The sequence below is a fragment of the Penaeus monodon genome, chromosome 7, assembly GCF_015228065.2.
Source record: "Penaeus monodon isolate SGIC_2016 chromosome 7, NSTDA_Pmon_1, whole genome shotgun sequence".
Taxonomy (NCBI): domain Eukaryota; kingdom Metazoa; phylum Arthropoda; class Malacostraca; order Decapoda; family Penaeidae; genus Penaeus; species Penaeus monodon.
In genome coordinates, this window is record NC_051392.1 from 38,253,264 (window position 1) to 38,275,201 (window position 21,938).

Here is a 21,938-nt window from a genome sequence, read left to right on the forward strand (position 1 = left end):
CAAATTATCATCACCTGTCTTCTGGTTTTCTTTGCGTGTATCATCAAAAAAATGGTTTGCACTTTGACTGGCAGCAGCTTAAATTGTCTGTAATTTCCAAAGCTTGTATTTTACTTTTCATCAAATGCTGCACTCATACGTTACAAAAAGATACATATTTTTATCATTATTACTGGTATGCTACTATTATTATTGTTATTATTATTATTATTATAATAATCATTACTATTATTATCATCATCATCATCATTATTATTATCATTTTTATTGTTATTGCTGTTATTAGGGAAAAATGATAAGTTATTATTACTATTATTATTATTATTATTATTATTATTATTGATATTGTTATTATCATTATTTTTATTATCACTTATCATTATTATGATCTATCTTTATTGTTGATATTATTGTTATCAATATTATTGTTCTTATTGCTATTATTATCATCGTTTTCATTATTATCATTATTATCCTTATCAGAATTATTATTACTACCATCATTATTATTATTACTATCATCATCATTATTATCATTACCATCATCATTATTATTATTATTACCATCACCATTATTATCACTACCATCATTATTATTACTACCATCATTATTATTACTACCATCATCATCATTATTATCATTATTACCATCATCCTAATTATAACCACCATTATTACTATCACAACCACCATCATTATTATCATCACCATTACCATCAATATCATCGTCGTCATCAACATTTAAAATGACTCTCATTTATTCCACAGTTGGCTTCTCCTTGTTCCCTCCTCCGGCACGCGTGGAACCGGTCGAGTGCATCGCGAGTAACAACTTGCTAAACATCGGCACTTGTTACAACCAGCAGGCGTGTAGCGATGCCGGGGGCGTGGCTTCGGGCAAGTGCAGTACTGGCGGCGTGTGCTGCGTCGGTGGGTATAAATCTTCGGTTCTGTTTGTTTTTATTTTGTTTTTTGTGTGTTCATTCGGGTTGTTTTTTTAGTTTTTTGTTTTAATTAATTTTTATTGTTGTTTTTATTTATTTTATTACGGTGTGTATTCTTTCATGGTGGCTAAGGAAGGTTGGAGATTGTTTCTTTACATGTTTTGTTGTAAATATTTTTTTTAATCAAGTCTCAGCCACTATTAATAAACGATAAAGAATATACTTGTAAAAATAATAATTATCAAAATCTTAATACTCGAAGAACAGGCCCTTTTTTTCCGGGCCTGACGTCCGTTTCGGAGCAATAAGCGTCAGTTCGCCCTGATAAAACCTAAGATTATCGACTCTCCTTGCAGTGCCGGCGGTGTGTGGCGGGATAGTCGCTCGAAACAGGACTTGGTTCGTCAACAAAGATTTTCCCAAAAAGTCTCGCGATCCAGGAGATTGTGTTATCACGATCAAGAAGTTCGCGAAAAGGGTGAGTTTTTTTTCGTATATCTGTTTGATTATGGCCCCTTTTTGCTAGATGGATAGATAGGTGAATGGATGATAATCGCTCGAAACAGGACTTGGTTCGTCAACAAAGACTTTTTCAAAAAGTCTCGAGATCCAGGAGACTGTGTCATCACAATCAAGACGCTCGCGAAAAGGGTGCAAATTTTCGTGTACCTGCTTAATTACTGCCCTTTTTTGATAGCTGGATAGACTGATGGGCAGATGACAAGTAGATAGACAGGTAGATAGTCGCTCGAAACAGGATTTGGTTCGTCAGCAAAGATTTTCCCAAAAAGTCTCGAGATTCGGGAAACTGTGTCATCACGATCCAGAAGTTCGCGAAAAAAGGGTGTTTTTTTTCGTATATCTGTTTGATTATTGACCCCTTTTTGATAGATGGGTAGATAGAAGGATGGCTGGATAGATGATAAGTTGATAGGCAGGGAAATAGTCAGATTGTAAATAGATAGGCTGACGATAAAGAGACATGAGAACAGATTGGTACATGGATAGGTAGATAGATAGGTAGTCAGAAGATAATTAGATAGGCAGGTAGATATACGATAGGTAGATAAGCCGAGAGATGGATAAATAAATAAATAAAATTAAAAAAAGGAAAATACACCTACCCATCCATCCATCAATCCATGATCTCACTTCCCTCACCCCCTCCTCCTCCTCCTCTTGCTCCTCATCCTCATCCTGCTCCTGTTCTTCCTACTCCCTCACCCCCTTCTGCTTCTCCTCCTCTTCCTCCTCCTCCTCCTCCTCCTCCTCCTTCTCCTCCTCCTCCTCTTCTCCTCTCCTCTTCTCCTCCCCTCCTCCTCCTCCTCCCTCCTCCTCCTCCTCCCTCCCTCTCATCCTCCTCTCTTCTTCCTCCTCTCCTTCTCCTTCCTCCTCCTCTCCTCCTCTCCTCCTCTCCTCCTCCTCCTCTTCTTCCTCCTCCTCCCCACCCTCCTCCTCCACCTCCTCCTCTCCCTCCTCCTCCTTCTCCTCCTCTCTCCTTCTCCTCTCCTCCTTCTCCCTCCTCCTCCTCCTCTTTCTCCTCCTCCTCCTCTCCTCTTCTCTCCTCCTCCTCTCTTCTCCCCTCCTCCTCTTTCTCCTCCTCCTCTTCTTCTTCTCCTCCTCCTCCTCCTCCTCCTCCTCCTCCTCCTCCTCCTCCTCCTCCTCCTCCTCCTCCTCCTCCTCCTCCTCCTCCTCCTCCTCCTCCTCCTCCTCCTCCTCTTTCTCTTGCTCCCCCACCTCCTCCTCATCATCACCACCAATCACCACCAATCATCAAACCCAATTTCAAACCGAACTTCGAACCCCAACATCAAACTTCAACATCCTCCCCTTTCTCCCCCTCTCACCCCCCACCCCCCCCCCCCTCCAGGTGAAGCAAGTGCGCCTGGACTTCGAGGCGCTGCAGCTGGAAAGCCCGAGACTCGGCCGCTGCCTGAGTGACTCCCTGATGGTGCGCAGGAGTGCCAAGGGGCGTAGCGAGGTCGAGGTCGTGCCGTCCCTCTGCGGAGACAACACGGGGCAGCATGGTTGGTGGTCGTTTTATTATTATTATTAGGATTAGTGTAAGGTGGTGGGTTGTTATGTTGATGTTTTTTTTAATATTGTTGTTGGGTTATATTTCGTTCTCTCTTTTCTTCTTTTTTCTTTTTCTTTTCTTTTTTTCTTTTTTCTTTTTTCTTTTTCTTTTTTTTCTTTTTCTCTTCTTTTCTCTTCTTTTCTCTTCTCTTCTCTTCTCTTCTCTTCTCTTCTCTTCTCTTCTCTTCTCTTCTCTTCTCTTCTCTTCTCTTCTCTTCTCTTCTCTTCTCTTCTCTTCTCTTCTCTTCTCTCCTCTCCTCTCCTCTCCTCTCCTCTCCTCTCCTCTCCTCTCCTCTCCTCTCCTCTCGCTACTGATTTAATATTACAATTACTATTGATATTAATAGTATTGTTGCTACTATTACAACCGTTATTACTATTGCCACTCTTACTATTACTAATACTACTAATAATGATACAATTACACCCACTGTAACTATTACTACTACTAATCATAAAACAGTTACTGCTATTTTTTACTGTTAATTCTAATTTTACTACTGCTATTATTACTACCATTATTACTGCCATTGCTACCATTTGTAATAATATATTCGATAATACCCATACCTGCATCAACAATGCAATTCCCAACATTGATCCTCCCCCCCCCTCTTAAATGGACTCACAAACACCCCCCTTGTAAAGCCATGGCCACGCACAAGCATCTAAGTAACTCTCACGGAACTCTCCCCTAGTGTACGTGGACGTCGGCGAGGAGGAGAGCGAGGTGAAGGTGCACGTGAGGTTGCAACAGACGCTGGGCAGGAATAGCCCGGATAGAGAGTGGCGCATTTTGGTTACGCAGGTCGACGATGGTAATACAGGTAAGGGGGACGTTTGGTTTAGGCTACGGGGAAGAGGGAGGGAGGAAAAGAGGGAATGAAGGAGGGAGGGAGGGAAAGAGAGGAGGAGGGAGTATGAGAGGGGAGGGAGGGAGGGAAAGAGGGAATGGGGGAGTGAGTGAGGGAAGGAGGGAAGGAAAGAGGGAAGGAGTGCGTGAGGGAATGAGAAAGTAAGAGAGTAAGGGAGTGATAAAGAGAGAGAAAGTACAGTACAGCGAGGGGAGAAGGAAGTAAAACGGTGACATAACGAAAGGAAAGGGGGTTGTAAACAATATCTGTCCAGTGGATCAACCGTGAAGAATGACAGGAAAACAAATAAATCAACAATCACCACTATAACTACAACAACCATTTTAACCCCTGTTCGACGCCATTTTCATTAAGGTCCCGTATCCTTCCATGCAACTCGCGCGGACCACTAACACTAAACCCTCCTTTCCCGCACAGCACCTGAGGGTTGTCTGCAGTACCACCGCCAGATGTCTTCCCGCGTCCGGTCTCTTAACTACGACGACAACTTTTCAGACAGTCTCAACTACGACATCTGTTTCGACAAGTTGGAAAGGTCGGAAACGTTAGGTTGCTTGTGCTAAACTAGCTATGTATTATTATTTGTGTTTGTGTGTTATTTGTTTTGTTGTGATCTTTGCCTGTCTAACGGTCTCGCAAGTTGTAGGGTTATGTTTCTGAAGCTCATTGTGACAAATCTTCTTGGGTTCAAGTATGATTGTATTAGTTTTGGTACTATCGAGTATTGTTTTTTTCTATTGTGACTTGAAAGAGCTTGGCAAGAAATATTAACACGAATAACAATTTTTTGGAACATTCCTTCGCAGATATATACTTAAGTGTGTGATGAGTCTAGCATTAAATGGTAACTTTTCCGATGTCTCTGCAGGGCGAAGAGCGCCGAGGACGCCTGCACGAGGAAAGTCACAAACCTGGAGGTCACACAGCCCTCGGGAACCTATCGCCAGTTGAGTCGCGCAAGGAGGAGCTCCAAATCGCGTGAGCTGACCGACCGAGCGCCGCCAGCTCAATCTACCACTGATGGCCAAGGGGACGTCAGCGATGCCTTCTCTGATGTCATCAGCCTGGTCTCTAAGACGGTGGAAGAGCTGCGCAGCGAAGCTGGCAAGAACGGGGGCAACAACGCCGAAATCAAGGACAAGAATTCTCTGCCGTTCCTCCTCGCGCAGCTGACAGCAGATGCTCAGGACACTACGACGCTCAAGGTCGAGTCCAGCGACCAGAGCCCAACGACGGCCAAGGCCGACGAGGAGGCAGCGGCGGCCACGCAGAGCGCGCCCGAGGTGCTCCCGATCCTCTACTCAGAGGGGAACGAGGGCGTCATCAGCCAGATCCAGCAGGTGGTTCAGCAGCTGCAGCAAGAGCAATTAGGGGTGGCGGCCATGACAGTGAACGGGGATGCCGACTCTGTGATCGTCTCTGCCGAGGAACCGAAGTCTCCCGCAAGGGCCCCACAGGCGGAGGAAGGCGTAAGGCGACCCGAGAAGGAGCAAGCGGAAGCAGAGATACCAGCCTCGCTCGACAACATATCCAACCTCGTCGGAAACCTCTTGGACACGAATGGAATCGCGCCCACGACCAGCTCGCCCGAACCGGTGACGGACAACCTCGCCGTCGAAGGCTTCGTGTCCGAGACGGTTCTGACGCCTAGCGGCTCCCCGGTCAGGATTCCTCAGGATCGAGTTCAGGATGATCGCGCGGACCAGGAGTCCTCTGCTCCGGCAAATGGAATGCTCGGCTTCGGCGGGGATGCGAGCAGCGTGGACATGATGCTGGAGATGATGAAGGATCAGTTCCTCTCAGAGTACCTTGGGAGCGATAGCCCCGCGGAAGCAGGCGCAGATCAAGGCGCTGCTGATGCCCAGAAATCGAGCGCAGACATGAACAGGGCCAAGGAAACGCCACAGAGCGCTGGCGCCAAGACCTCGGGCAGCACCCAGGCCGAGATCACAGTGCTCGACCCGGAGGCCGTGCAGCACCTGGGGGACCTCGTCCTCATCGATCGCTCTGGAGGCGACGTAGCCGAGGACGAGGCGACGGCCAGGACAGAGGCTGTGGACGACCTTTCCACCTTGTCCAGCACGGAGCCCACGGCGGTTGCTGACGGACTGACAACAGCCTCGTCCTCATCAGCGCCTTCGACAACCACTGTCAAACCTACGACGTCAACTACCACACCAGCTACAGCACCTTCAACTACAACAACGCCTGCTACATCAGCCACAACGCCTGCAACCACCACAACATCTACCACAACCCCTGCAACCACCACATCTACCACAACCCCTGCAACCACCACAACATCTACCACAACGCCTGCAACTACCACGTCTACCACAACGCCTGCAACTACCACAACATCTACCACAACGCCTGCAACTACCACAACGTCTACCACAACCCCTGCAACTACCACAACGTCTACCACAACCCCTGCAACTACCACAACGTCTACCACAACGCCTGCAACTACCACAACGTCTACAACTCCAGCAACTACAACACCTGCAGCCACAACCACGCCTACAACTACCACATCATCTACAACCACGCCTGCGACAACATCTACGACCACAACCACCACCACTACCACAACCACCCCCACCTCTACCACGACCACCACCACCTCTACCGCAACCACCCCCACCTCTACCACAGCTACTCCGCAGACAGCCGCCACCCCAGCTGCGCCCAGGCCGACCTCCGCGACCCCGCAGGAGGAGGGCGGATCGCAGGTCGAGTGGCTCATCCTCAGTGACGACGACCCGGCTCCGAGCGAAGGCGTCGCCGCGCCCCTCGTCCCCCCGGAGGTCGTCATCAGTTCCGGCATCGGCTTCGGTTCTAACAACAAGGACAGCACGGACAAGGACAACACGGACAAGGACAACACGGACAAGGACGAGAACGGCGCCTCTATGGGAACTCGAGTGGAAGACGTAGGCAGTCTTGCGTCGGATGACGTCGTGAGCGTCGTCGAGGTGGTGATGCCCACGGATGACGGTGCTGCTGCGGGTTCTGATGACGGTGCAATGGGAGACGACCAGGTCATGTCAGTCGTGGAGGTTATCATGCCAGGGGCCGCAGGGAGTGTCGCTGAGGAGGGAAGCGACTCGGCAGGAACGGCAACTGCTGAGGATAACGCCGTGGAGAACACCCTCAAAGACGCAGCTGCAATGGAGGATGAAATCGGTATGGAAACGGACAGCGTCGCCTCCGTCGTTGAGGTCATCATGCCCGGAGAGGGTGAAACTGGCGCCGGTGACCAGAACAGTGATCAGTCGGCAGATGTGGTGGGTATCGTAGAAGTTATTATGCCCACAGACGGCGACAAAGCACCAATGGACGTGGTACCTGAGGCCCTTGACGATGCCCCGGTTACAGAAGCCATCGAAGCAGCCACTGAACCAAGCAAGGAAACGACCGCTGAAGGTGACAAGTCGACCGTTGCTGAGGAACCTGAAAGTAACAATCAGGAAACAGAAGCAGAGGAGGAAGTAATCGACCTGACTCCTGAGGAAGAATGCGGAGGGGCCTTCCTTCAGGTGCGCGAGAATATCATCTGCGGAGGTCGGCTTCGAGGCGAAAACGTATTCAAGGATGATAACATAGAGGATGGTAAGATACTTTATTTTTTCCTGCTTATTAGATAAAAGGGTAAGTAAACATTGCAATTGACACAGTAGCACTTCATGATTTAATCGACAGGTATATTTTCAAAATCTCCATGTCATTTCGCTTCCGAATATAACATCTTTTTCTCTCTTCGCTTCCCATCGGTGGGATAGAAAGTAAAGGATTATCTTGAAACAGACACAAAAGTTTCATAGTCTCGACACCAATTTTCTTAACGACTTCCCCCGAACAGAACGCTTCAGGGACGTCGAGAGGGTGTCGATTCGCACAATGGAAAACGCCTCGCGTCGACTCCGCTTCTCCTTCGACTACGAGACTGACTGCCCCGTGCCCAAGACAACGACGACCAAGCCCCCGGTTCGCAAGACGGTGACGCTGCTACAGTACCTCCTCGGCTGGTATCGGTAGGGGTCGCAACAGGAGCAGACGACGTGCGCAGCAGGTTCTTCGGCAAGGACGTGGACAATGCATCTCTTGGCCTGGATTTACTGACGGTTAATCAAGCCTGTTGATTTCTATTTTTAAAAAGTTGTGAACGTGTTTGAGAAATGTTGGAATGTGTAAAAGTGTACATAACTTTTTTTTTTGGCGAGTGAGTGTTGTGTTTGAGTTTAAGAGCATTTTTACGGAGAATTCATATTACAAATTAACTACTATTGACTCGTTAATTTATTGCATATTGAAAATTATGCAGTTTTAAAAAGAGTTCACTGTGACAGATGTAGAAAAGTCTAGGATGAATAACACGATCTATTAACACGTTTCAATTTAATGTTCGTCGGGTTTACATGAAATTTAGATGAAGATTTAACCGAAACGTGTCGATTACACCAAAAACACTGCGACGTTATTCATTCTATATACTTTCTTAAGCATTTTTTCTGTCCGGTATCACATTCTTAAAGTGTAAACAACACTCATAGTGAGTGTGTATAAAATTCTTTAAAAGAAATTCGATGTAAAATCACAAAAAGCTCTTAACTTGAGTAGCTTGCATAACTGCTGTTTAGTTTTAGTGTAATGTACAGTATTTATTGCCTTTACCTATTTATTTATCAAAATCCCTAATTTATAAATTTTCTCTTATTTATAAACCAAACCCAATGAAAAATATTACTGCATAATACTAACTGAATATTGGCAAATGTTTGATTTCTTTTTCTAAAACAATCCAATATTTACTTTAAACTTAAATTTGGTGGATATATATTTGGTATAAATTAACTTGTATGCTCATTTATTTCCATTTACGAAAGGATAGAAATTCGGGATTCTTGAAAACGGGAATTTTGTAAATATCTTTTTTTACATGTTGATTTTTTAAAAATCTTTTGTATATTTCCTCTTATCATGTGGTAATATTTGTTTCAGGAATTCTTTGAAAGTTGGGCATTTTTACTTTCAGACAACTGATGCCATAATATAAAATATTAATTGCACCAGTAATGCAGTTTTTAAATTATGGTTTGTCACAATCTTTAAAGTTTGTGAGGAATTCTGAAAGACTCAAGCTTCTGTTTAATAAAAATGAAAAACTTCCTTTTTCTTTTTTTATTTCACCTTAATCTTACAGAGTATTTACAAATATCAACAAGATATAGTGAACTAAGTACCATAATCTCGTATTATTTTAAACATATATAACAAAAATGGTACAAGCATAGAAAATGGAGAGTGATCGTTTCTTATCAGTTTTACATTCAATGGCAATACAATGTAATGATCTACAATAAAGTCTTATTTAAAAACAATATTTTCCACATTTTATATTGGAAGATTACTTACACAGTTTTTAATAAAATTTGGTGGAATTACAAGCAGAATAATGTTAAATATTCATTTTAAGATTTCATATGAAAATGAGTTAATAACAAGAAATTGGTTATGATGCCAAAACAAGTGTATGATTCTATAAGACATCACTGCCATCCATCACTGTAAAAGTCTTTTACGTTTAACTAACTTAAAACTGAGATCATAAATTGCAGCCTAGTGAACAATGTGCTCGGTCTGAAAACTGCAATCCAACACAATATCTAAAATGAGGATGTCTGTATTTGGGTTTTTTGATCACTGCAAATGCAGCACAAATTCAAAGCAAATACTGAAAAATAAATCTATGTCCATAGGTATCTTTATATACATAGCAATAATATACATAATACTTTTTTTCTTCTTTTTTGAACTTAGGGTTCCTGTTGCCGATATATTTTCCCCTAATATAGAAGCTTATCACAAAATCAGTAAAAAATTAACAACACAAGTTAAAACTTTTTCCAAGGAGGATTGGCACTGCGAGGAGGAGGAGGATGCATGGGCGGGGGAGGTACCTGAGAGCTGTCATAGGGCATCTGGGGGGGAGGCAGCTGGCTGGCTATGTGGGGAGGGGGAGGAGGATGCCGTGGTGCTCCAGGAGGGGGGCCCCAGCCACCCATCCCATCACCATTCTCCATTGTGGGGCCACCTGAGGCTGGAGGGTGTTGAAGGGGAGGTTTCATAGGCCTTGGGGGACCCATGTTTTGGAAGTGACCAGGAGGGATGTGGTATCCTGAGGGCCCAGTCACACCTGGGGGCGGTGGTGGTGGAGGAGGATAACAGCCAGATCCCCTAGGACCATCAAATTGTGGTGGTCCCCCGAACTGGAACTGTGGTGGCTGTGGCCAAGATGCTGCTGCAGGAGGTGGAGGTAATCCACCAGAGAATCCCTCAGCATCCATCACCGGCCCTGCATTCATGTCCATCTGAGTGTGGGTATTTGGATCATACAAGAAAGGCTCCACTGGCATACCTGGAGGCCCATGCATGTTGTTATGCATGCCCATTCCCATGTCAGGAGGTCCTGCAAAGCCAGAGGGCCCTAGCATTGGTCCGGGAGGCCTCATGGGGAACTGGGGAGGTCCTCGGGGACCAAACCTTGGTTGCATTGGGTGAGGATAGCAGAAGCGGTTTGAGGGTCTCATGGGCATTCTCATATCACTGAAAGGGTTAGGACCACGGCCATTGCTCCTGCCTTCTCCACGACCCTGACCAGGCTTCGGCCCATGACCCATTCCTTCCATGCCATCTTTTGCAGCATTTTGCCCACGAATGCGTTTCTTCTGTGACTGGAACTCACCTGTGCCTGATGAGTACTGTAAGCAAGACAAAAGATATTACATAATATACTGATATGAATACTAGGCAAATGACAGCCATCATCAAGAGTACACAATAACCCCATCATTGCAATACTGCCGGACAGGCAATGTCATCAGCATAAAAAGACACAACAATTTAAATCAATCACACTACCTAAGAATGTTATTTGAAAATTGGTCAAATATTATGAACTAGGAAGATATGGCTTATAGCATTGGTCAGCCAATCACAAAGGCAAAAATACTTAAAATCTACTGTGAAGAAATACCACCGATTATAATTATTTATTGTGTGAATCAGTTCCCTTATTCCTAGTCTCTTGCTCTAAAAAGCAAGGCTGAAGCTATTGCACCAGATTCTTGAGGCAACCCACAACAGCTGCTTCATGCGGTAATATGCAATTTGTTTTCCTCCCTTTTGACTGCACTTCCACAACTTATGAATGAAAAAGTAAGAAGCAGGTAAGGCAAGGAAATTGGCATTTCCTAAAGGTGATCTGAACCAAGATTTTAATTTCTGGATTCATTTGGGCATTGAATATTGCTTTGTTAAGATCTGTATTGTTTCTCTCTTTTTTTTCCATTAAAAACTGGGTACTTACCTTGCTCTGTCGACTCTCTCTAATAACCCTTGCTTCTTCTTCATCGTCGGAGAAGTCCACGTGTTCTGATGGCAGAGGTTCATTGTTCTGCATCCCTGAAGCATCACTTCCCTTCATTCTAGGTGTGAAAAGATATTATGGAACATGGAACTCTACGCTGGATCTAAACAAAACATCATTTTCAGAGCAACTGACAAAGACAAAGGTGATAAAATGTTTAATAAAAAGGCAAGGAAGACATATGAAAGAAAAATCTAATTATAAAATATATACTTATACATGTAAACAAACAAAAGTCTCAAGTGTACTCTAATGGCATAAAATCATCCAAGAAAATTATTAAAACTTACATCAGCATCTTCATGAGTAATCACTGATAGAAAAATAATACCAGTAATAACAAACCAACATGATAACAGAATACTAAAAGCGCACTATATCTAACACTAGAAATAGTAAAACTGTAGTAGTTTTAAAATCATAACTGGGATGATGCCAATGACGATGATGATCAAGATGACACAATCCACACCTACCTCATCAACTCGTCCACGACAACAAAGCTTGTATGTTCAGTTGTTGGAGCAAAGTAGACATGATCGCCTTTGTTAACCTTGAATTCCTTGATGTGCTCGGAGGAGTTGAAGCGCACCACATACAGCGGTTCCTGCACTGGTCCAAACACGTCAAAGACCTGTCCCAGGGCACGCTGACCCTTTTCCAGGAAGAGCACGGAGTCCAGGTCTATGGGTGGGATATTGGGAAAGCCCTGGACCACCACTGAGGGTAAGACGGAGAAAACAAAGATAAGCCACCAGCACTAGACAAAGTATTTCAAAGAATTGGAAAAAGAAAACAAGAATGGGAAATGACAGAAAATTAAAGGAGTGGGGGAAAAAAAAAAGTAATCTCAGATGACAAGGAAAAACCAGAGCTAAATAATATCAACTTAAAGAAAAAAACAAAGGCATATTTACCTTGCTGTTCAACAATGCTAAAGACGGTACCAATAGGATGTGCTTGCTCTTCCGGTACCGATATATATAAATCCTCGATGGGTGGCAGGTCCTCCAACAAGAGCTCCCCCTGGGTGCACAGAATACCTCGTTTTTGGTTGTTCTGCTTCACAACTTTGGGTCTGAAACCAGAATAATAATTTATTAGATAAGACACTTTTTTTCTCTCTTGAGGCAATAACCCAATGTCCTTGGAATAGAAAGTCCATATTTGTCAAGGATTCAATTACCAGTACTACCCATTCACCTGTTTACCCATATCCTTGATTATTATTAATAGTAGTAATGATATAATAATTATAATGAATACAATAATAATGACAGCATCAAAAGTATTAATAGAAAAAAAAAAAAAAAAAAAAAAAAAAAAAAAAAAAAAAAAAAAATATTTTATTATTTTTATATATAAAATATTTTTTATATATATATATATAGGAATATATATTTTAATTTTTATTAAAATTTTATATTTTTATATATATAAAATTTTTATTTATTATATATATTATATATTTATTTATTATATATATATTTTTAATATATATATAGATATTTTTATTATATATTTTATATTTTTATATATATATATTTTAATTTTATATTTTATATATAATATTTTTATATAAAATTTTTTTATATATTTTTATTTTTTAAATATATATAATATTTTTTATAGATATATATAGAGATATTTGTGTTTATATATATATATATATATATATATATAAAATTTTATATATTTATATATAAAAATTATATATATATATATATTTTTATATATTATTTTTTTATATTTTAATATATTTTTTAAAATATATTTTATTTTTTATATAATATATATAAAAATTATAATATTATATATATTATAAATTTAAATTTTTTTTTTTTTTTTTTTTGGGGGCTAAAATTTTTGATGTGTAATTATTTTTGGTATTCATTAAAATTTTTATAGCATTACTACATTAATAATAATAAGGTATGGGTAAACAGGTGAAGGGGTAGTACGGGAATTGAATCCTTGCCCAAATATGGATTTTTCTTTTCCCAAAGGACATTGGGGTTTTTGGGCCTAAAGAGAGAAAAAAAGTGCCCTTTTTCTAATAAATTATTATTCGGGTTTTTCAGCCCCAAAGTTTTTGAAGCAGAAAAACCCAAAAAACGGGGGAAATTCTGTGCCCCCAGGGGGAGCTCTTTTTTGGGAGGACCTGCCACCCATCGAGGATTTATATATATCGGTCCCGGAAGACCCAAGCCACCCTATTGGTCCGTCTTTAGCATTGTTAAAACAGCAAGGAAAATTTGGGCCTTTTTTTTTTTTTCTTTAATTTGTTTATTATTTAGCTCTTTTTTTTTCCCTTGTCATCGGAGATTATTTTTTTTTTTTCCCCCACCCCTTTTAAATTTTTTCTTTTCTTTTCCCCATTCTTTTTTTTTTTTCCCAAATTCCCTTTGAAATTTTGTCTGGCTGGGGCTTATCTTTTTGTTTCTCCGTTTTCCCCTCAGGGGTGGTCCAGGGTTTTCCCCCAATATCCCACCCAAAAGCCCTTTAAACTCCGTGCTTTCCGGGGAAGGGTTTCGCGTGCCCGGGGGCCCGGTTTTTGAGGTTTGGACCAGTGGGGGGAACCCCCCGAAATGTTTTTGGGGCTTCAACTCCTCCGAGAAAATCAAGGAATTAAAGGGTTAAAAAAAGGCTTTTCATGTCTACTTTCTCCACAACTAAACCATACGCTTTGTTGTCGGGGACGATTGTGAGGTAGGTGTGGTTTTGTTTTATTTGACCCTCATGGCTTTGGGGCATCATCCCAGTTATGTTTTAAAAAACACTACATTTTTTATTTTTTTTCCCTAGTTTTTAATAAGTGCCCCTTTTAGTAATTCTTTTACCTTTTTGGTTGTTATTACGGGGTTTTAATTTTTCTATCAGTGATTACTCATAAAGATGCTGATGAAAGGGTTTTTAAAAATTTTCTTGGATAAATTTTATGCCTTTGAGTCCCTTTGAAAACTTTTGTTTTTTTACTGTAATAAGTATATTTTTAAAAAATTAGATTTTTTTTCCCTTATGTCTTCCTTGCCTTTTTTAAAACTTTTATCACCTTTGTCTTTGTCAGTTGTTTTGAAAATGATGTTTTTGTTTAGTTTCCCGCGAGATTTTCCAGGGTTCCAAATATTTTTTCACACCTAAATGAAGGGGAATTGATGCTTCAGGGATGAAAGAACAATAAACCCTTGCCATCAGAAAACTGGTTTTTCCCCGACGATGAAGAAGAAGCAAGGGTTATTAGAGAAAAGGGTCGACAGAGCAAAGGGAAGTACCCCGTTTTTTAAAGGAAAAAAAAGAAAAAAAACAATACAGAAACTTAACAAAACCCAAAATTCAATGCCCAAAAGAATCCAGAAAAATTTAAAAACTTGGTTCAGATCACCTTTAGGAAAAGCCAATTTCCTTGCCTTACCTTTCCCCCCCTTTCTTTTTTTATTCATAAGTTTTTGGAAGTGCAGTCAAAAAAGGGGGGAAAACAAATTTCTATTACCCAGAAGCAGCTTTGTGGGGTTTCCCCAAAAATCGGGGGGCCCAAAAGCTTCAGCCTTGCTTTTTTGAAACAAGAGGGTAGGAATAAGGGAATGATTCACACAATAAAAAAATTATAATCCGGGGTTTTGGGATTCTTCACATTTGATTTTAAGTATTTTGGGCCCTTTTTGATTGGCCCGACCAATGCTTAAGCCATAAACTTCCTAGTTTAAAATTTTTACCAAATTTTTAAATAACATTCCTTTAGGGGAGTGTGATTGATTTAAATTGTTGTGTTTTTTATGGGTGATGACATTGCCTGTCCGGCAGTATTGCAAATGGGGTTAAATTTTTTACTCTTGTGATGGCTTTTCATTTGCCTAAATATTTTATATCATATATTTTTGTAATATCTTTTTGGGCTTGCTTACAGTACTCATCAGGCACAGGTTTTATTTTTCCCGTCACAGAAGGGAAAAAAATTCGGGGGCAAAATGCTGCAAAAGATGGCATGGGAAGGGGGGGTCCCTGGGGCCCAACCGGGGCAGGGTCGTGGAGAAGGCAGGGGCAATTTGGGCCCTGGGCCTAACCCCTTTTAGTGATATGAGAATGCCCATGAGACCCCCAAAACCCCTTCCCCTATCCTCACCCAATGCAACCCAAAGGTTTTTGGGCCCCAGGACCCTCCCCAGTTCCCCCTGGGGCCTCCCGGACCCCAAAGCTAGGGCCCCCTGGCTTTTTCAGGACCCCCCTGACATGGGAATGGGCAGGCATAAAACATGCATGGGCCCCCGGGATGCAGTGGAGCCTTTTTTTGTATGTCCAAATACCCACACTCAGATGGACATGAATGCAGGGCCGGGGGAAAGGGGTGCTTTAAAGGGGTTCTCTGGTGGTTTCCTCACCTCCTGCAGCAGCATCTTGGCCACAGCCCCCACATTTTCCCGTTCCCGGGGACCACCCCCAATTTTATGGGCCTAGGGGGTTGGCGTTTTTCCTCCTCCACCACCACCGCCCCCAGGTGTGACTGGCCCTCAGGATTCCAAATCCCCTTGGTCACTTCCAAAAAATGGGTCCCCCAAGGGCCCATAAAACCCCCCCTTCAACACCCTCCAGCCTCGGGGCCCCCCAATGGAGAAAGGGGAGGGAGGGTGGCTGGGGGCCCCCCCCCTGGACCCACGGCAAAAACCTTTCCCCCCCCTCCCCACATAGCCCCAGCTGCCTCCCCCCCCAAAGCCCTAGGGCAGCTCTCAGGTACCTCCCCCCCCAGAACCTCCTCCTCCTCGAGTGCCAAACCTCCTTGGAAAAAGTTTTAACTTTGTTGGGTTTAAATTTTTACTGATTTTTTGGGGGATAATTTTTATTTTTAGGGGAAAATATTCGGCAAAAGGAAAACCCCAAGTTCAAAAAAAAAAGAAAAAAAAAGTATGGGATATTATTGCTATTTATATAAAGAACCTATGGACATAGATTTTTTTTTCCCGTATTTGGGTTTTTAATTTTTGCGCTTTGCAGGGATCCAAAAAAACCCAAAAACAAAAACCCTCCTCATTTTTGATATTGTGTTTGGGTTGCCGTTTTTAGACCCCACACATTGTTCCTAGGCTGCAATTTATGATCTAAATTTTTAAATTAGTTTAAAAGTTTTAAAAACTTTTACAGTGATGGATTTGGGAGTGATGTTTTTAAGAATTTTACATTGTTTTGGGATCATAACCCCTTTTTTTTTATTTTAAATCATTTTTAAAAATGAAAATCTTAAATGAAAATTTAAAATTAAATTTTGGGTTTAAATTTCCCCCCCAAATTTTTTTTTAAAAACTGGTTTTAAGTAATTTTTTCCCCAAAATTTAAAATTTTGGAAAAAAATTGTTTTTTAAAAAAGGGCTTTATTGTAGATTTATTCCCTTGTATTGCCCCTTTAAGTAAAAAATGATAAGAAAGATACCTCCATTTTCTTGCTTGTACCATTTTTGTTATATTTTGTTTAAAAAATTTAAAACGAGAAATTTTGGTACTTCAGTTTTACTATATCTTTTTTTGATATTTGTAAAAACTCGAAATTAAAGGTTTAAAAAAAAAAAAGAAAAGGAAAATTTTTTTAAAATTTTTTTTAAACAAACTTGGGGTCTTTCAGAATCCTCACAAACTTTAAAGATTGTGACAAACCATTTAATTTTAAAAAATTCATTTCTGGGCAATTAATAAATTTATATTATGGCATCAGTTGTCTGGGAAAATAAAAAAAGCCCCCCAAATTTCAAAAAATTCCTTAAACAAAAAATTTTCCACCTGATAAGAGGAAGGAAAAATACAAAAAATTTTAAAAAAAAACAACATGTAAAAAAAAATATTTACAAAATCCCCTTTTTAAGAATTTCCCCAATTTCTATCCTTTCGTAAATGGAAATAAATAAAATACAAGTTAATTTATACCAAAATATATATCCCCCAAATTAAGTTTAAAGAAAATTTTGGGATTGTTTTTGAAAAAATCAAAAATTTGCCAAAATTCAGTTAGTATTTGAGTAAAATTTTTTTATTGGGTTTGGTTTATAAATAAAAAGAAAATTTTAAATTAGGATTTTGATAAAAAAATAGGGAAAGGCAATAAAAAAAGACATTACACTAAAAATAAACAGCATTATGCAAACTACTCAGTTAAGAGTTTTTGTGATTTTCATCGAATTTCTTTTAAAAAATTTTATAACACTCACTATATGTTGTTTACACTTTAAAAATGTGATACCGGACAGAAAAAATGCTAAGAAAGTATATAGAATAATAAGTCGCAGTGTTTTTGGTGTAATCGACACGTTTCGTAAATCTTTTATCTAATTTCATGAAAACCCCACGAACCTTAAAATTTAAAAGTGTTAATAGATCGGTTATTCATCCCAGACTTTTCTACATCTGTCACATGAACTCTTTTTAAAAAAGCTAAATTTTTATATGCAATAAATTAACGGTCAATAGTATTAATTTTTAATTGAATTCTCCGTAAAAATGCTCTTAAACCAAACAAACACCACTCGCCAAAAAAAAAAGTTATGTACACTTTTACAATTTCCAAAAATTTCTAAAACACGTTCACAACTTTTTAAAAATAGAAATAAACGGGTTTGTTAAACCCCGTCAGTAAATCCGGGCCAAGATGCATTGTCCACCCTTGCCGAAGAACCTGCTGCCAGTCGTCTGCTCCTGTTCGACCCCTACCGATACCGCCGGGGAGGTACGTAGCAGCGTCACCTTTTTGCAAACCCGGGGGCTTGGTCGTCGTTGTCTTGGGCAGGGGGCGTCAGTCTCGTAGTCGAAGGAGAAGGGAGTCGCCGAGGCTTTTTTCCATTGTGCGAATGCCCCCTCTCGACGCCCCCTGAAGCTTTGTTCGGGGGGAAAAAAAATTTGGGTAACATAAAAACTTTTGTCTGTTTAAAGATAACCTTTATTCTATCCCCCGAGGGGAACGAAGAGAGAAAAAGATTTAATTCGGAAGCAAATGAATGGAGATTTAAAATAACCTGTCGTTTAATCATAAGTGCTACTGTGTCAATTGAAATTTTTTACTACCCTTTTTCTAAAAGCAGGAAAAAAAAAAGTATCTTACCATCCTCTTTTTTATCACCCTTTGAATAGTTTTCGCCTCGAAGCCGACCTCCCGAGATTTTTCTCGCGCACCTGAAGGAAGGCCCCTCCCATTCTTCCTCAGGAGCAGGTCGATTACTTCCTCCTCTGTTTCGTTTCCTGTTTGTTACTTTCAGGTTCCTCAGCAACGGTCGACTTTCACCTTCGGGGGCCTTTTTTCCCTTTGCTTGGGTTCAGTGGCTGCTTCATGGCTTCTTTTACCGGGGCACGTAAAGGGCCTCAGGTACCCGCCCAGGGTTTTTCGCCGTCTGTGGGCAAAATAACTTCTACATACCCACCACATCTGCCGACTGACACTGTTCTGGTCCCGGCGCCAGTTTCCCCCTCCCCGGGGATGATGCCCTCAACGACGGAGCGACGCTGTCCGTTTCCATACCGATTTCATCCTCCATTGCAGCTGCGTCTTTTAGGGTGTTCTCCAGGGGTTTCCTAGCATTCCGTTCCTGCCGGTGCTTTCCCTTCCCCAGCGACCTCCCTGCGGCCCCCGGCATGATACCTCCAGACTGACATGACCTGGTCGTCTCCCCTTTCACCGTCATCAGAACCCGCAGCAGCACCGTCATCGTGGGCATCACCCCCTCGACGACGTCACGACGTCATCCGACGCAAGCTGCCTCGTCTTCCCCTCGGTTCCCCTAAGGCGCCGTTCTCGTCCTTGTCCGTGTTTTTCCTTTTTTCCGTGTTGTCCTTGTCCTGCTGTCCTTGTTTGTTGAACCCAAGCCGATGCCGAACTGATGACGACCTCCGGGGGACAGGGGCCGGGGACGCCTTCGCTCGGGGGCCGGGTCGTCGTCATGAGGTGGCCACTCGACCCGCATCCCCCTCCTCCGCGGGGGCGCGGAGGGCGGCCGGCGCAGCTGGGGTGGGGGCTGTCTGCGGGGAGCTGTGGTAGAGGGGGGGGGTTTGCGGGAGAGGTGGTGGTGTGGGAGAGGGGGGGTGTTGGGTAGTGGTGGTGGTTGTGGTCGTAGATGTTGTCGCAGCGTGGGTTTTAGATGATGTGGATTGTAGGCTGGTTGTGGGTGCAGGTGTTGTAGTTTGCGGGGTTGTAGATGTCTGGTTTGCAGGGGGTTTTGGGAGATGTTTGGTAGTTGCAGCGTTGTGGTTATGTCGTGGTAGTTGCAGGGGTTGTGGGGAGACGTTGTGGTAGTTTCAGGGTTGTGGTAGACGTTTGGTAGTTGCAGGCGTTGTGGTAGACGATTGGTAGTTCAGGGTTGGGTAACGATGTGGTAGTTCAGGGGTTGGGTAGAGTGGTGTTTAGGGTTGTGGGGAGACTTTTGGGATTTTCAGGGGTTTGGTAGACTTTTGGGAGTTGCAGGGGTTGTGGTAGACTTTGGTATTTTTGGCGTTGTGGTGCGTTGTGGTATTGCAGGGGGTTTGGTAGACTTGTGGTATTGCAGGGGTTGTGGTAGACTTGGGGTAGTTGCAGGGGTTTGGTAGACGTTGTGGTATTTTCAGGCGTTGTGGTAGATTTGTGGTGGTTTCAGGCGTTGTGGTAGATGTGGTTGCAGGCGTTGTGGTAGATGGGGTTTGGGCAGGGGTTGTGGTAGATGTTGTGGTGGTTGCAGGCGTTTGTGGCTGATGTAGCAGGCGTTGTTGTAGTTGAAGGTGCTGTAGTGGTTTTGGTAGTTGACGTCGTAGGTTTGACAGTGGTTGTCGAAGGCGCTGATGAGGACGAGGCTGTTGTCAGTCCGTCAGCAACCGCCGTGGGCTCCGTGCTGGACAAGGTGGAAAGGTCGTCCACAGCCTCTGTCCTGGCGTCGCCTCGTCCTCGGCTACGTCGCCTCCAGAGCGATCGATGAGGACGAGGTCCCCCAGGTGCTGCACGGCCTCCGGGTTCGAGCACTTTTGATCTCGGCCTGGGTGCTGCCCGAGGTCTTTTGGGGCCAGCGCTCTGTGGCGTTTCCTTGGCCCTGTTCATGTCTGCGCTCGATTTCTGGGCATCAGCAGCGCCTTGATCTGCGCCTGCTTCCGCGGGGCTATCGCTCCCAAGGTACTCTGAGAGGAACTGATCCTTCATCTCTCCAGCATCATGTCCACGCTGCTCGCATCCCCGCCGAAGCCGAGCATTCCATTTGCCGGGGCAGAGGACTCCTGGTCCGCGCGATCATCCTGAACTCGATCCTGAGGAATCCTGACCGGGGAGCCGCTGGCGTCAAAAACCGTCTCGGACACGAAGCCTTCGACGGCGAGGTTGTCCGTCACCGGTTCGGGCGAGCTGGTCGTGGGCGCGATTCCTTCGTGTCCAAGATTTTTCGCGAGGTTGGATATTTTTGTCGAGCGAGGCTGGTATCTCTGCTTCCGCTTGCTCCTTCTCGGGTCGCCTTACCCCTTCCTCCGCCTGGGGGGCCCTTGCGGGAGACTTCGGTTCCTGGGCAGAGACGATCACAGAGTCGGCATCCCCGTTCACTGTCATGGCCGCCACCCCTAATTGCTCTTGCTGCAGCTGCTGAACCACCTGCTGGATCTGGCTGATGACGCCCTCGTTCCCCTCTGAGTAGAGGATCGGGAGCACCTCGGGGGCGCTCTGTGTGGCCGCCGCTGCCTCCTCGTCGGCCTTTGGGCCCTCGTTGGGCTCTGGTCGCTGGACTCGACCTTGAGCGTCGTAGTGTCCTGAGCATCTGCTGTCAGCTGCGCGAGGAGGAACGGCAGAGAATTCTTGTCCTTGATTTCGGCGTTGCTGGGCCCCCCTTCTTGCCAGCTTCGCTGCGCAGCTCTTCCCCCGTCTTAGAGACCAGGCTGATGACATCAGAGAAGGGATCGCTGACGTCCCCCTTTGGGCCCTCAGTGGTAGATTGAGCTGGCGGCGCTCGGTCGGTCAGCTCACGCGATTTGGAGCTCCTCCTTGCGCGACTCAACTGGCGATAGGTTTTCCCCGGGGCCTGTGTGACCTCCAGGTTTGTGACTTTTCCCCGTGCAGGCGTCCTCGGCGCTCTTCGCCCTGCAGAGACATCGGAAAAATTACCATTTAATGCTAGACTCATCACACACTTAAATATATATCTGCGAAGGAATTTTTCCAAAAAATTGTTATTCGTGTTAATATTTCTTGCCAAGCTCTTTCAAGTCACAATAGAAAAAAAAAAATACTCGATAGTACCAAAACTAATACAATCATACTTGAAAACCCAAAAAGGGTTTGTCACAATGAGCTTCAAAACAAACCCTACAACTTGCAGACCGTTAGACAGGCAAAGATCACAACAAAACAAATAACACACAAACACAAATAATAATACATAGCTAGTTTAGCACAAGCAACCTAACGTTTCCCACCTTTCCAACTTGTCGAAACAGATGTCGTAGTTGAGACTGTCTGAAAAGTTGTCGTCGTAGTTAAGAGACCGGACGCGGGAAGACATCTGGCGGTGGTACTGCAGACACCCTCATGGCTGTGCGGGAAAGGGGGGTTTAGTGTTAGTGGTCCGCGCGAGTTGCAGGAAGGATACGGGACCTTAATGAAAAAGGCGTCGAAAAGGGGTTAAAATGGTTGTTTGTTAT

The 21,938-nt window shown here is 43.4% G+C and overlaps 2 protein-coding genes across 2 annotated transcripts in view; one reads left to right on the forward strand and one right to left on the reverse strand.

The window, feature by feature from the left end:
* Nucleotides 1–9,068, forward strand: part of LOC119575281 (mucin-19-like) — a 24,904-nt gene extending 15,836 nt beyond the window's left edge. Inside the window, exons 2-8 of the mRNA XM_037922818.1 lie at nt 769–930; nt 1,301–1,422; nt 2,815–2,971; nt 3,719–3,847; nt 4,313–4,430; nt 4,764–7,510; nt 7,761–9,068. Coding sequence (XP_037778746.1) covers nt 769–930; nt 1,301–1,422; nt 2,815–2,971; nt 3,719–3,847; nt 4,313–4,430; nt 4,764–7,510; nt 7,761–7,936 — 3,611 coding nt within the window. The 3' untranslated portion in view covers nt 7,937–9,068. The remainder of the gene's footprint in view (nt 1–768; nt 931–1,300; nt 1,423–2,814; nt 2,972–3,718; nt 3,848–4,312; nt 4,431–4,763; nt 7,511–7,760) is intronic.
* LOC119575282 (H/ACA ribonucleoprotein complex non-core subunit NAF1-like) overlaps nt 9,065–21,938 on the reverse strand; it is a 16,137-nt gene continuing 3,263 nt past the window's right edge. Inside the window, exons 5-8 of the mRNA XM_037922819.1 lie at nt 12,245–12,405; nt 11,804–12,047; nt 11,268–11,385; nt 9,065–10,659 (exon numbers count right to left, since the gene is read on the reverse strand). Coding sequence (XP_037778747.1) covers nt 9,793–10,659; nt 11,268–11,385; nt 11,804–12,047; nt 12,245–12,405 — 1,390 coding nt within the window. The 3' untranslated portion in view covers nt 9,065–9,792. The remainder of the gene's footprint in view (nt 10,660–11,267; nt 11,386–11,803; nt 12,048–12,244; nt 12,406–21,938) is intronic.